Here is a 16,428-nt window from a genome sequence, read left to right as displayed (position 1 = left end):
TTATAATGTTAATATGTTTCTAGAGAGTAGTTTTTAGCCTTGCTAATCTTTTCGTATCAATTTATGTAAAGGTATTTGACTGGACACAATATTTAAAATAAAACGAATTTTTTTTAAAATTTGTATATAATAAGTCATATATATAACTATAAATCATATTCCTTTGCGATTTCACTGATTTTTTGAGCAAATGACAATTCCATAAACCAAAAACTAAAATATGACGAAAACTAATGTATAATTAAATAAACTTAGAAACAAGAAGATTTACCTAAACTATTAACTCATCGTTTGGTACAAATTACAATGAAAGCATGGAAATATTCCATGTATTTCATGGGATTAGTATATTAAGTTATTCCGAAATTAACTTATATCCAAAAGAAACATGAAATAAAAGTTAACTATAAAATCTGTTCTCGAGGTTATTATCCATATCTCATGTACTAATAAAATTACTATAAACTCTCCTTGTGCTATTGAACATATCAAGGTCTAGCACTAACTAAAAAACCTAGAACTAATCTAAGGCTTTTAACTTTCTAATAGAGATGAATTGCAAAGCATATATTATACGTTAATTACCATCCATAGCAACAAGAAGTTCATAGGAATAAACTAAAACAATGCAAAAAAATTTTGGTATTTTGCGTTGGCTCTTTCATATATATTTTAACCAATGTCACACTTACAAAGGCTCCCCTTCTTCCAAGAAAAATAACCAAATATACATTTATTATTAATTAACATGGGTTCGATTTCATCTCCATCACGAAACCCTAATCGATTATCTCAAGAAAATGATGATCAATATTATCGAATTTACGCCTCTTTTTGTGGAAAAGACTATACTCCAAACATGAACATGTCGAATTGGATATCATGTTACCACCCTTCAACAAATTCCTGGCATCGACTCACTACAATTCCAGGCCTTCTCGAGAATAAGTGATAAAAAGCTTTGCAATGGTTTCCATTGGCAAAACAATTTATGTAATAGGAGGACGAAATTATTATAAAGCTTTTGGTGATGTACTTGATGATAATTATGTTCAAGAAATGAGGCTAGGAGGTGTACGTTCTTCAGTGTTTAAATATGATACGCGTGTGGATACTTGGTCAACTTGTGCACGTTTAATTACACCTAGGTATAATTTTGCGTGCACTTGTAAAGATGGTAAAATTTATGTTGCGGGTGGACAAACAACGTTGGATAGTGCTGAAGGTACTTCTTCTGCTGAGATTTATGATCCTGTAAAAGATAAATGGGAATCATTACCAAATATGAGTACTTTGAGGTATAAGTCTGTTGCTGTGGCATGGCAAGGTAATGTTGACTAATTTTTCACATAAGCCTTTTTTTTTTGTTACACATATGGTATTTGAAGTTCGAAGTCCGCGTTGGAGCTCCAACTGTATTCAGTTCGTGCACTGTAGATTTCATTTGGGAGTGGCGCTCCCAACACGATTTTCTTCTTACCAAGGACTTATAAACTTACGATACAAGAAATAGGCAAATACATATTTTATAAGTATTTTTCTACCCTTTTTCGGCCTACGTGGTACTAACTTAAAAAAAAAGTCAACCAGCGTTGGGCCCACAAGATAGTGTCATGTAAGCCAAAAAGGGGTAGAAAATTATTAATAAAATAAGTTCAGGGGTAATAAGACTTTGGTATAGTATAAGTGTGTCTCTAAGATTTCGTGCATAGGTCGAGGGGTATTTGTGCATTATCCCTAAGAAATACGGCGTATAATACATAAACGTATCATTTAACTTGGTCTCAACTTACATTTATGTATGCAAATAGACTTTTAAACTCGTATAAAATTAAACAGATAGACATATTCGTCCAACATGACAATTTTATGTCCTACGTGTTATCTTACATGTATCATTCCATGTACGTACATGTGTCTACTTTTTCAAGTTATACAAGTTTAAGTGTCTACTTCCTAAAATTAAATGGCATAAATGTTAGTTAAAACCAAGTTAAAGGGCATATTAATATTATGCTAAGCAATATTTACAAAATCAAATATACGTGTGTGATCTCATAGATAGAGTCTGAAAAAATGTAGTATATATATATACAGATCTTAGTTATTCCTACTTTGTATGAAATAGAAAGTTGATTTTCGATAAATCACTGACTCATTATATTTCGATTTTTCTTAATAGGTAAAATTTATGTGGTGGGAGGATTTGCTAAAAGAGGAAATAGTGACAGCCAAGGACCATATATCATGGAAAGAAGTTCAGCTGAGCTGTACGATCCACATCAGCAAAACTGGGAGTACGTGGCAAGAATGTGGGACCTAAATGTTCCACCTAATCAAATAGTAAATGTTGATGGAAAATTATTCAGTTCAGGTGATTGTTTAAAGGCATGGAAAGGACATATTGAAGCCTATGATGAAAATTTAAATATATGGAATATAGTGGATGGTTCGAATTCACCAATATCCACGTCAGATGACACGTTGGCAAAGTCGCCACCTATGCAAAGAATATTTTGTACAATGGCACCTATAGGGACTCAGCTCTACTTCTTAGCTGGATACAGGATGCCAGCTGGCGAAACATCGATGATGAGAACTGAAGTACACGTGTTTGACACGTCAGCAATTGGTAATGGTTGGAGAGCTTTTGAACCAATAGAGGAAGAAGGAGAGAAGGAACTTTGTAGTCATTGTTATGTTCTTAGAATTGATTAATTTTACTTTTTTTTTAGAGAGAATTTTGAAAAAAATATAGTTATATATATAAATAGAATAAGAACTTATCTGAGTCGAGTATAAAAGAAATTAACGACTGATATATATATAAATTGTTTCGAAAAAATTGGTTGTAGATCTTGATATATATTGTTCATGTATGTAAAATTAATGAAACGTAATGCGTATAGTGGATCATTAGTTGAATTTTTCTAGAGGAAAAATATCGGGATTGTATGAATAATAAAACCAGTATAGAAAGAAAAATGAATATACGTTTGATAATCAATTTAATTTTTGAGAAAATTATGTGGCTAAGCAAACTTATATTATTAATTACTCATCATAGTTATAGTTTGCTATAATTATCACTTGCGACTAACATTATACATTAATTACGTGGGTTGACTTCGAGTTTGTATAATTAGTCATGTTTATATATGTATAATTCGGCAGGATATACAAATAAATATGTATCAGATACAATATTTTATCATATATACATATACAATTCACCTCTCCCCCACTCTCTGTCCTCTCTCGCTCGCCTCTCTCCTCTCTCTCTCAATCTCGCTTGTCATTTATACAAATGTATATGTATAATATACAATTATATACATATACAATTCACATCTCTCTCACTTTCTGCCTTCTCTCGCTCGCCTCTCTCCTATCTCTCGCATTCTCGCTCGTCTCTCTCCTCCCTTTCTCAATCACTCTTGTCATATATACAAATACATATGTATAATATACAATTATCTAACCAATATACATATACTATCGCCTTTCTCCCACTCTTTTCTCCCTCTCTCTCACCTCTCTCCTCTCTCTCCCAGTCTCGCTCGCCTCTCTCCACCATATAACATGTAGCTACAAATTATAATTATCAAACTATAGCTATGGAGAGTAATTAATTATTTTTAAGTGGCTATATATGAAAGTTTCCTATTTTTTCTTAAAGTAATATTTGTATACGTAAAAACGTTCAATTATGGCACAATTACTTCAAAGTCTTTCAAAAGCAAATGTTTTGAAACATTCTATTCTTATAACAACCACCGCTTTATTAAAGTGTTCAATTCTAATAGGATGACTTTTGAACAAATAAAGTATTCAATTAGCACAAAGATTAGTTGAGGTGTCTAAATGAATTATGAGGATAACTTTGAGTGGCTGCAGATGAGTTAAGCCTTCCAAAATATTATCATAATCTTAGTAAGCAGATGGAAGCATGCATTATTCCAAAATATTATGATAATCTTAGTAAGCAGATGGAAGCATACATTATTCCACAATATAGTATCACCTAAGGGGTAAAAATTAGTACTAAGCTAACACCCTCCAGCAACAATGCTTACATGATACACTTTATCGTTTATTTTACTTATCTACTATTTGTCTACTTTAGTAAATTAAGAGAATATAATTTATTTTTCATATTTTATTCTTATTTTTAAATTTTATACATAAATTAATATGTATATTATGATAAAGGCGGAAATTACTTTTTTTCTTCCCTCTTGTCCATTTCAAATTTCATGGAGGAGTACTATTTTATTGGGTTTTGTGAAGCGTGTGGATTACTAGTACTGGAAGGAACTGTTCCCTTTACTTCTTTCACCAATATAATCATATTTCGATCTAAAAGAAATTTAATGCTAGTGTTTTTTATATGATGAAATTTACTTTTTTTCGTAGAATAAAAGAGACAGAATCAAAATTTTAAATTTATAAATTTTATTTTTTAAAGCAAGAAGAATCTAAGACGATCCAATGGGAATCTCCATTTATTGAAGTGCCTACAACTTCATTCATGTGGACAAAGACACTAAACAATAACTATGTCCTTTTTCCACAAAACAACAATTGGATCAAATAAGACAATTAGGTAAAAATAAATTTATTTTTTAATTTGGTTTCGGGTGATATTTACGTTTTTTAATTTTAAATGTACATAAACAGATAGTTAAACAAGCATAGAAATGAACAAATAGACACATATATTTACATGAAAAATTATATCTTAAATGGTGTCCTATGTTTATAATGGACTTATGTAACTACTTGTTTATCTTTATATAAGTTTGAGTGTTTATATGTATATGCTCAAAGTTAAAAGACATAAATATAAAATGATATGAAGTTAAAGGACATATATGTATATTATATCTAAAAACTATGATGGTATGAATAGGGTTCATTAGGTTTAAGTCAAAAATTTTGAGTTTGAACTTTTGAATATAGTTTTTTTTATATATAAAAAGAGTGTTTTCTTCTTTATTGAACTTAATACAATTTGAATTTGAATTAGTCGGACCCTACTACGATACCCGACCAGGATGACAAATCAAAATAATTGGATCAATTGAGGACAATCTAGTGTTGACCTATTATTTTCTTGTCCTTTTTGCAACACAAGTTAATTTTTTCTTCCATGACATATCTTACAATATTTTATGCATGAGCATGCAAAAAAATTGCAATCTTCAAAGCATATTGTATTAAAAAATAATAAACAAGAAACGCAATTTTATCAAGAAAAACTAGTACACTAAAATACAACAGGCATGTTCTTGTAAGCTCAACTAAACAAGGTTGAATAGAAAAATGAAAAAGAGTTCATCCCAAGGAGGGAACAGAAGCTGCATATTCACAAATCTCCATTTAGATGACAATCTCAATAACCTTTCACTAACACCAAAAGAACACTTAATTTCTTTTTTCACATCCACACATGCCCTTAACAAGTTAAGGGCGGAGCAAAATTTTTAACTTTAATATAGCCGATAGCTAGCTATATCAAATTTCGCAACTGAATTCTAATACAAGCATAGTTTAATTAAATTGCTAGGTTTTGTTGAATCCATACTTAACCTCTTAATTTTGTTGATACTCTAAGGGGTCATTTGATACGTTAAATTATTCCGCGATCATAATTCTTGGGTTATTTAACCCCTCCTACAACTTGAGATAAAATATATAATCTCAAATTTGATGAAACTGTATGAGTAATGATTAAATTTAAACAAATGGTCGTCAATCAAACATACTCATCTCAATCCAAGAAACCAAACGACCCTAACATTATACTACTTGGTAGTATTACAATTTACAGGAGTTTGTATATACAAATTCCATTAAAATTCAATATTTTCATAGATATATGATGAAAAAAAATAAGTAAAAAAGCTGATAAATATTAATTTTATATTTCAAAGATATGGTATGAATAAGTTCAATTCAACAACCTATTATAACATCCCCAAGTTAACATAATTTTTTTTTCTTATTTTGTCTTCAAGTTAATAGTTACTTGTATCAATTATATGATGACATGAAAGACTTATGAAACAAGTAAAAATCATGACAAATAATTATTTTTGAACAAAAATTAAATATGTCACACTTGAGAGTAATATCAAGTTAGTACCTTATATTTACAAAATTTGAAATTTTCCACCCCATAGTTTACCAAAATAGTGAAATACACCTCCTTTAAAGTCTTAAACGACGACGTTTTTGTCTTCTTCTTCCTTTTAGCCTACAGGAAAATGAAGCATTCCATAGAAACCAGAGGATTTTCAAGTGATTCGCCGGTTGCCGGCGAAACTTCTTCTTTGGGTTTTTCAGTTTTACTACTACTTCCCTCGTTCTCGGCGTTTCTCGCCGGCGATTGATTACCAGGTTTTTCTGCTTCACCCGCCGCCGGACTTCTGTTTCTCACATTCCGATGTGCATCCACCGTTCCACGTTTCGCCGGAGAATTTGACCGCCGAACCCCATTTTCGCTGGGACCTCGTCGGGGTCCATTTGGGGGTCCCACATTACGCCTTTGTTGCGGCATTCCCCTCCCATGTACTCCCCTTGACGAAGCCGGCGACCTTCTTTTCTCCGGCGACGGCGCTGATCTTCCCGTCTGAGACCGAAAACTTCTCTCTCTGACTCCATTGAGATCTCCAGTGTTTTGCCTCTTCCTATGTACTCTAATCGGTGACCTCTATGTCACTTCCCCATCTTCCTCTCTCTTCTCCGTCGCCGTCGCCGTCGTGGAATAGCTTTCAGTAAAGCTACACATCTCCGAAGGCTCTTCAGACACTTCCGGTTTCATCACAACCGTAGACTCAAACTTCATTTCATCTCTGGGTTTAACAACAACAGCTGATTCAAACTTGATTTCATCTCTGGGTTTAACGACAGCCATCGATTCAATTTTGACTTGAGGAAAGTCAGCTACTTTGTCGTCGATTAGGACTTTTGGTGGTGAGGGGTGGTGGGGTTTGGGAATGGGTGTTTCAGAAAGAACTTCTTTGACAGTTTCTTCCTCCAATGGCGGTGGATCTCGGCCGTTCACGGCGGAGACATGCGGTGGCGTTTTCTGGTGGAGCTAAAACAGCAGCCCATTTTAGAAAAATGGAAACTTTGGTGAAAGAAATTGAATAAAGGTATAGTAAGACGGTAGACAAGAAAGGCCAAATATAGAGGGAAAAAAAAGAGTTCCTATTACTTTACTTTTTTCACTTTTTTATTTTTTTAATAATTTTTTAAATAAATTGTTGAAATTAGCAAAAGTTTAGTAGTACTCATATCACTAATATTACTATTTAATTTAATGAAAATAATTTACTCTATAGTTTAGGGCAGATAGAAGTTGACTAAAGGTCTGTTTAGATTAGTTGATTGTAAAGAGTTGTTTTAAAGTATTGAATAGTACTTTTAAGTGTTGAAATAGATTTAATAAATAAACAACTAATAATTTTAATAGAAATATTGACATTGATAATTGATAATAAGTAATAAAAGTGGTTGGTAAAAAGTTATGATAAAGGTACTTCTTATTTAAAATATCTTTTTAAAATTTTACAAGAAATAAAACAAATTTAATGGAGTAGTATCTTTTGTAAAGAAAAGGCTAAATAAATATATTTTAAAAATATTAAGAATAAAATAATAAAATTCTTGGTTAACTTATAAATATTTATAAACTTCAAAATTATATATTAGAGGTGATCAATTTATGATTTTTGATTGATTTTTATTTATAAATATGTTGAATATTTATTAAATAAATAAAACGATAATGTAAAAAACGTTTTTAAATCTTTTTTAATGAAGTCACATTTTTTGGAGCGACTTTATTCATGTTAGAAGGTTGCTTAATGATCCCTCTGTCCTGATTTTAATTTCTTATTATCGCTAAATAATAACAACACTTTACTGATCTTATAATGCACGATTTAAATTTAATTAAGATTTTAAGAGAAATATCGAATAAATAATCAAGAACTTACTTCACTTTTATCTTATGATTAAAAGTATTTGAATTATAAAGAAAAATATTTTACTTTTGACCCCTTCAATTTTGTGGAGGCAGGCAAGGGCCTGGTAATACTTTTGACTCATGCTTTGTTCTTTATTTTGATGTTATGTATGTGGGGCTTGGTTTGAATGAAAGACTTTTTGAATGGGCAGGAGATGTTTGTTGTGTTTTAAATCGTAGAGTCAGGTACGATTTGGAATTTTTTTGATAGAAAATTATTTTATTTATATATAATATAAATTATTTTTTATGCATATATTGTATTAGACTTTTATTTGTATTTATTTCTTTAATGAAAATACTCTAATATTGTTCTAAACGGGGATAAAAGATTTTGTTATATAATAGTCTATAAGTTTTGATAAATTTAGCAATCAAAAATGTTTGAACACACAAAATATTATTTATTAAAAATTATCTTTTAATGATTGATAAAATTAAAAATCTAAAATATAAATTTAATTTTAGTCTAACGATACAAACCAGTTTGAGAGCGTTTAAAACTTAATATTAAAAAGTTATCACCATTTATTCTTGTATGGTAAAAGATATCTTATGGTATTCATGAAGTTATTTACCTACTACCTACAACATGTTTTCCAGCTTTCATTCATTAAATGCTAGTTAAAGCAACAAGGATTAAAAAGTCTATTAAGGCTTAATTAAATAATTAAGGTTTAATTAAAAAGGTGGAAAAGTAGGTAATCATTGTAGGGAAATATGAAAAACAAAAGCTCCATTAACGTGTATATTTTATATAATATATAAGAGAAAAACATTAATTTTTTTAAGACAATTTTATAATTTTAACTTTTGGACTGATTTGATTTGAATTGAATGCTAGATTTTGAGGGGTCCCCTAATTAATGTATAGTCTTTATCTTTTTTGAATGATTAATTTAGAGCCTAACATAGCGGTGGTTCACAAATACTGTTAATTACATACAATTTAAAGTTATCTTCTAAATTATTTTATTGATAAAATGAGAAGTTTAAAAATATATTATTATCTTTTGAAATTAACTACATAAAAAATGAGTCATATAAATTAAAACAGTCGCGCTAAAAAGTTATTTTGCAAGCATTATTTCAGGAGGAATTTTTTTTGTCTCTCTTTTGGGATATAATTACTACTATTACATACAATTTTAAAGGGTCCACTAGGCACTAGTTTACCCCCAAAAGCAAATTTGCTTTTTTAACTAACAATTCCAATATTCCATTTGACAACTACTACTCAATTCAAATAGATTTCGATTGACAAATTGACAACCACAATAATGATATTGTAAAACCGTTTCATAGAAAGATTGAATTGGCCAAATTAAGAAAAGAAACAAGAGTGTGGAATGCCAATAACTTACATGTCACTTCCCCAAATATGTTAATTTATATTTAATCAAATGTCAAACTCTATAAGAATATCATACACCGAGCGAGCGAGAAATAATAATAGCCTAAGAAATTCTCCTTGCATGAAAAATTAGGCAACACCGACAAATTTCAACCAAATAGAACTAAAAAGTCACGCAAAATTAAGCTTTCCAATATTTTATGAATAGCAAAGTGCATTAAGTTAGGGGTCATTTGTTTACCGGTTATATTACATCACAAATGATCATTAACGGTAATTTAATTTTTAATTGTCGTTAAGTATATTTTTTTTACGGTAATTAATACTCTTTTTATATGTCCCTAAAGTCTTTAATGACTTTGGTTCTAATGACATTTAAATAATGTCGGTAAAGACTTTAGCGCTCTTTATTAATGTCAATACCTATTGCTGCTAAAAGTTGTTTTTGTTGTAGTGTTGGAGTTATGCAAATATTAGTTATGCAGGATTTAGATGTGCAAGTATTAGTTATACAAAGTTTAGTTATGTTGGATATAGTAATGCGGATATTAGTCATGTAGGTATTATTTAGTCATATAGGGATCATAATACATGAATTATCAACTATTCAATTTGTTGTAATATATATATATATATATATATATATATATATATATATATATATATATATATATTACAAATAAATAAGTAAACAAATATAAATTCTCCCTCTTTTTAAATATTCTCTCTGACTTTTATGTTTTGAGAGGCAAACAATTTAAGTTTGATCGGAAATTTGTGCATGAAATTTTCAATTTATTTGAAACGAGATTTATATATTTGTAAATTACATAAAAAAAATACGATGAGTCACAATAAATGATAATTTCAATTGTTTAAAAAATTTATGAAAAATTTACCGTCATAAAATTGTTTTACTCTTGAAATTCGAAAAGTGACATATAAAATAGGACGGCGAGAGTACATATATAACTAATACCGACATAATTAATTTTACCTTCTATCCCCCATTAACTTACATAAATTCCTTCATAAATTATGTTGATATTAATTATATAAAATTAAAAAAAGAAAAACATCGCGTAAAATTAATACTTAGAATGCACATGTATGGATAACAAGAAGTTGGACTTCTTATTATGACTCTAGATGTGTAATGATGTAACAATAAAATAACGAACACCACTTATTCACTCAGTTGTTTTATTTCAATTTAAAAATATATAATTTAGGTTCAAATAAAACCATAGAAAAACGTATTACTCAATATATTAGATAATATTCTGGAATTTTAAATAAAACTACTCACATCTTTTTATTAGTAAATAAATTTTTTACAAAATCATTAACTAGAGATTATCTATTAAGAGACTAGATTTTTTAAATTTACTAAAACAGTTGAGATTATAAATGAAATAAAATAAAATTTTAAGTCATTATCTGATAAATTAATACAATTTAATAAAAAAATGAATTTTCTTTTATAAATTTAATTTTTTAATATTAAATTTAATTAGAAAAGAATTATGAACTTTTTTTTACTTTTATTAATTTATTTTTTTAATATCAAACTTAATTAGAAATTTATAGTTGATGGAATTGTGTTAACGACGCAATAAGTAAATATTTTTCTAAAAGAATTCAATATGCAATTATCTGAAGTAATGCAATATCCTAAGTAAATATTTTTCTAAAAGAATGCGGAACAAAACTTCCACAGATAACAATTATAACTAATCAAGATTAGTGATAATCTAAATCAATTATTGAATCAAACACAGGGACTAATCTAAGCGTGTACCGCTTAATGGGGTGGAATGCATATATGGATGAATAGGGAAACAACTTTCGTTTTCTGCTAAAATACGATCTTCACGTTGTTGATTTTCCTCTCTTAATACTTTCAACTTCATATCCCGTTCCTTTTGACGTTTGTAATATTTTCTAAAATTATCGATAGCATAATAACCTTCCGTCATCATAAGAACGCAACCGCCTACCCATGGATTATCATCAGAACCATCATTGCTCGTATAAGTTTTACCATAGTGTCTCTCAGCCATTGATCCACCTTCGCTAACCCGAACACCGCCTTTCAACATACTAATTTCACCTCGGTGTCTCCGAGCCATGTCACTCATGTTCAACCCAGCCATATGATTTGATAGTACACTCTCCAAAAAATTTTACGATAAATTAAACAAAGAAGACAGTTTATTTTTCTTATTACAATGAAAAAGTTGGTATAAAACCTTTTACAATACCCTTTATATCACGTATAAACCCTTCTCCAAGAATAAGGTAATGTTTATAAATCCAAGTCGTACTGAAATACAATTTAAATTTCCCTTTGTTTTATTAATTCAATTTCAATTGGACTTCCATATCATGTCGACTTCGCAAAACTTACATTAATAATTTATTTTATACTAAATATAAATTATCGTATAAGCTGATGCGGCACCGTTTAATGACCACTATTAATATTTATGTTTTTTTTTTAATTTTTAAAATTTTCCTTATTTTTCCTCTATTTATGTATTATATGAAAAAGTTAAGTTGTTACTTTAAAATTATATTTTCTAAGTTACAATTTACAGCTCCCTTATTTAATCTTCTTTATTTCTCTTTTTTTTTTCCCCGGTTTTTTAAACCAAAAGGATATAATTAATTCTCTAAATAGGAGACTTAATGGTTACTCTACAAATCAAAACGTTTATTTTTTCTTCTAGTGTTTTAGTTCTCATGGCTTCACTGTCTCTATATAATATTCTCAAAGCTTCTTTTTTAGGAAAATTGTATATAAAGTAGTAAACTATTAATTCAAATTAAATGTAATAGACATAGTTTGATTTAATTGTATCTCATAGAAAATTGTTGTTATTTCGCCTCTCTCCTAGTGAATCTCGGTTGCCACTCTCGTTCACTCCCTCGCCTCTCTCGCTTTTACACAAATGCATATGTATAAAATGCGCTTCTATTTGTATAAAGCGAGAGAAAATTGTATATATACATATATTGTCGTTCCCCTTCTCTCCCCCTCCTAGATCTCGCTATCAATCTCTCCCTCGCTTATACAAATCAAAATGTATAAATTGTGTATCTGTTTGTATAAAGCGAGAGAAAATTATATATATACATGCAAATACATATATTTTTGTCTTATACATTATAATTATACAATACAAATATTCTCCTGCCCAGTTTTCTTTTGCGTTACTCTCTTTCTCATTTTATACAAACACAAATTATAATTGATCTTTTGTATATGTATACCGAAACTGAAACAAATTATATATAATTGCTTTCTTTTGTATATGTATAGCGAAATATACATAATTTATGTTCAACTTCTATTTGAATTTTTTTGGTTTGTTTTTGTGCAACTAACGAGTTCTTTTTAGAGTTACTTTGCATGATCCTCTATTGAGAAAGACTGATGAATAGGTTACTGTTTGTTTGTGTACATTTGGGAGAAAATGAGAAAGAACTTCTTTCTGGTTGATGGTTTAAAATAGTTCAATTGAATACTTATCGTTACCAACCTAAACGGTTGTAAATTTCAACCAAGTTGAACAATAAAATCGCAAAAAATCAGCTTTCTGATGCTCATGTATGGCAAAGTAAAATCAATATTCAAAGAATAATTACATTAAGTTAATGTACAACTGCATGAGATTGTTAGACATAACGACAGCTTACAATAAGGAAGAAAATATTATAGCCCATCAAACTTTTGAATACCTACACCTTCTTTTTTCGAGCTCTTTTCTCTTTAAGAGGAAACATGGCCAACAGAAAACAAGAGTCAGATGGCTAACTAAGCTTTCCAATCTCAAAAAATGTTGTGTGAACATCATGTTTGTGGTACAAAATCATCTCAAAACCAGAAACTAAGACGACGATGCTGCACGATCAGATTCTATCATGGATTTAATATAGAATTCCCCTGCCTTGTAGGATGACCTAACCATGGGGCCAGAAGCCACATATCGAAATCCCTGCAGAAACACCAGGTAGTTTATTAACACTACGCAAATAACTAGGTGCTGCATTTGATATCAAAATATAGTAATGAAGCAACATTCCGAGCTTCGAGTACGACCATGTCGTGCAACAATAAAGTAGTTTCAATTAAGCTAGATGATGCTGAGTGAAGTTGGACAAAATAAAAAGCAGAAATAAGAAAAATAACCAATCCATGATATATTCTGAGCAAGATAGCCAGAGACGTAATTCTCAGATTTATCTATTACCTGTAAGACTAGTTTAAATACTTGAAACTCGGAATTGACTTGTTATAAATCAGAGATTTGAACAGTCAAAGTTCTTTCTAATATTTTCTTCGAAATAACAAGTTGTAACAAATGGGCAATGGCTGACAAATTAATAAGGGAAGCTGCTTTGGCCTTCACCTAATTTATCTCAACCTTCGCCATAGTAGCAAACTTACAATATCCAAACCTTAAAACAGATTAGACATTGAGATATATATTTTCTTTAGATGTGATATAGTATCTCCATCACAAGCAATATACTATATTACCCAATACAAACTCAGGAACATGATATGCAGAAAGACTTTAAACAATAAAAAGAAAGGAGGAGTAAACAAACCATTTGTGTGCCGAAAACTTGATAATTCTCAAAGGCTTCGGGGGTTATGTATTCAGTAACAGGCATGTGACGCTTTGATGGTCTCATGTACTGGCCAAATGTCATTACATCAACACCCGCCGCACGCACTTTTTCCATTGTTCTAACAACTTGTTCAGGGGTTTCCCCACAGCCCAACATTATTGAAGTCTTTGTCAATGTCCCAGCAGGGGCATACTCCTTGGCCATCTTCAGAACGTCCATGGACTGCTTGAAGTTAGCACGATGATCTCGTACTACACTCTGAAGCTCTTCAACGGTTTCAATGTTATGAGCAAAAACATCTAATCCAGATTTTGCAACTTTCTCTACACACCCAGGATCACCTCGAAAATCTGGAGCTGCAGGATGAAATCAAATAATATCACAACCTTTTTGTTTGACTTTGACTATGTGATCGTATAAAGGATACACAAATAGGCTGGCGTTACACAAATTTAAATGTCAAATGTCATTCACTATTTCTTCTCTTTGATTAAACTTTTAGAAAGAAGGTCAATATGTCTGAGAATAGCACTTGAACAAAAGGAACCATTACACTTGCCAGAATAGCACTTGGACAAAGGGAACCATTGAACTTGCCAAAATCCCTGTTTGAGCAGCTAGAGTGCCAACTAAACAAAGGCTCCAAACCACTTATTAACGTATTCTTAACTGATGGATAAAAGGGAAAATAAAGGGACAAAAGTTAAACTTCTATAATTTGTATGTATTTAATTAGTTATACAATGGAAGAAAAAGCATAAATGGTATCTACAGACAAGATCCTTTGTCTATAGGACTTTGACAGAATCTTGTGACCAGCTCCTGCTCCTCTCATTTCAAAAAAGACAAAAAAAATCAACTCAAATGACATTTTCCCAGTAAACTCATTTTAAAATAACTTCTGCGATACCCAAATGAACGTTTGACCGCTTAATTTTGGGACAGCTACAACAAGGTATAGACTACTTTTGTAACTGTATTTGAAGGTCAAAAACTAGGAGGTAATACCTTTAATCGTATGTCTTACAAACAGAAATCTAGATTCTCAAAAGAATCAGACCAAAATAAATATGTGAATTTCATACTCTAGAAAGTCATTATGTCATGAGCTCTGTTGGCATTTAGTTGTCATGGCTACGAGAAAAGGATAAATGCTAACAGATGAGATTCAGGCACTCATACAGCCAAGGTCCACTAACAACCCGAAGATAATCAAATCAATTGAAGCACATCAAACTGATGGCGCAGGGGGGAGAAGGAGAAAGAACCAAAGAGGATGAAGTACAAGAACAGAAGCATGTGTATGGATGACAAGGAGTTGGACTTCTTATAATTGACGCTAGATGTGCAATGATTGTTCAGTGATGTAACAATAAAATAAGGTACACCACTTATCTGCACAAGGCAGACTGCTGCCATTATCAACCTAATTGCAGTAACTTCATTGAAATTTTGTAGACTGTCTTACAAAATCAGATCAAGCACAAAGGCAAAAAAGTAAACGAAGTCTGAAGCCATATAAATGTTCACAGCTTTTTGGGGTTCTGGTCTAGGAAGAAAGTTAACAAGGTATTTAGAAAAGGAGCTGAAATCGACTCTCTGAACTTTGTAACGAAATGGCAGGACGGACCGTCACAGGTGTGACGGACCGTCACAGACCTTTGGTGGAAATTTGGGTCTCTGAACTTTGCGACGACCTGCAGGACGGACCGTCGCAGGCACGACGGCCCGTCACAGGTTGCGCAATCCCAGTCCGGGTCGGATTTCTTTATACGTTTTAAGGGACATTTTTGACTATTCCTGCTTTAATTATAAGATTAGTGGGTTAATGTTAATAAGTCTAATTACTTGGGGGTTAAAAGAGGTAACCTTAAGTTAATTAGTGGGTTATTATTGCCATCTTTTACACTTGATTATATGTTAATTAGGGTAAAAGAAAGAGGGTTTGAATAAGAAAAATAGAAAGAACAAGTAGAGAGAGAGAGAAACGAAGAGGATAGCAAGGATTTTGAGAAGATAGCTTGTTGATCGCAATTCTTCGGTGGAGGTAGGTTATGGTTTTCATGCTATTCGTAGTAAACTCTTAATAGCGAATGATATGTGTTAGTAGTATTGTAAACCTTCTATATGCTTAATTGTATGCTTGCATGAATGATGTGATTATGTAAATGTGAATAAATAAGCATGATGAAGCTATTGAATCCCAAATCTTGAAAAGAAACCCTAATCTACTTTGTTAATGATGATGCCTTGGTATAAAAGAAGGCTTGATGAATGAAAGTAGTGAGATTAGGGGATCGGGTGCCACGTTCCGGTACCAGGATAGTATATGAGGATCGGAGTGTCACGTTCCGACACCAGGATAGAATATGGATCGGGTGCCACGTTCCGGTACCAG

The 16,428-nt window shown here is 31.1% G+C and overlaps 2 protein-coding genes and 1 pseudogene across 2 annotated transcripts; 1 reads left to right on the top strand and 2 right to left on the bottom strand.

The window, feature by feature from the left end:
- The first annotated feature begins 966 nt into the window (after positions 1 to 966).
- Positions 967 to 2,718, top strand: LOC101262138 (uncharacterized). The gene is made up of 2 exons (XM_004245376.1): positions 967 to 1,327; positions 2,183 to 2,718. Exons 1-2 carry the CDS (start codon positions 967 to 969, stop codon positions 2,716 to 2,718), a joined length of 897 nt encoding a protein of 298 aa, XP_004245424.1.
- A 3,361-nt stretch (positions 2,719 to 6,079) lies between these two features.
- On the bottom strand, positions 6,080 to 7,178 carry LOC101262442 (uncharacterized; annotated as a pseudogene).
- A 5,827-nt stretch (positions 7,179 to 13,005) lies between these two features.
- On the bottom strand, positions 13,006 to 15,484 carry LOC101261841 (lipoyl synthase 1, mitochondrial-like). The gene is made up of 3 exons (XM_026032561.2): positions 15,039 to 15,484; positions 14,007 to 14,386; positions 13,006 to 13,390 (listed from the first exon to the last, which is right to left on the bottom strand). The coding sequence occupies exons 2-3, from the start codon at positions 14,247 to 14,249 to the stop codon at positions 13,283 to 13,285; spliced, it is 351 nt and encodes a 116-aa protein (XP_025888346.1). The 5' UTR covers positions 14,250 to 14,386; positions 15,039 to 15,484; the 3' UTR covers positions 13,006 to 13,282.
- Between the last annotated feature and the right edge of the window lie 944 nt (positions 15,485 to 16,428).

The sequence above is a fragment of the Solanum lycopersicum genome, chromosome 8, assembly GCF_036512215.1.
Source record: "Solanum lycopersicum chromosome 8, SLM_r2.1".
NCBI classification, from domain to species: domain Eukaryota; kingdom Viridiplantae; phylum Streptophyta; class Magnoliopsida; order Solanales; family Solanaceae; genus Solanum; species Solanum lycopersicum.
The sequence above is the reverse complement of the archived record's forward strand: the minus strand, read 5'-3'. Positions and strand labels throughout refer to the sequence as shown.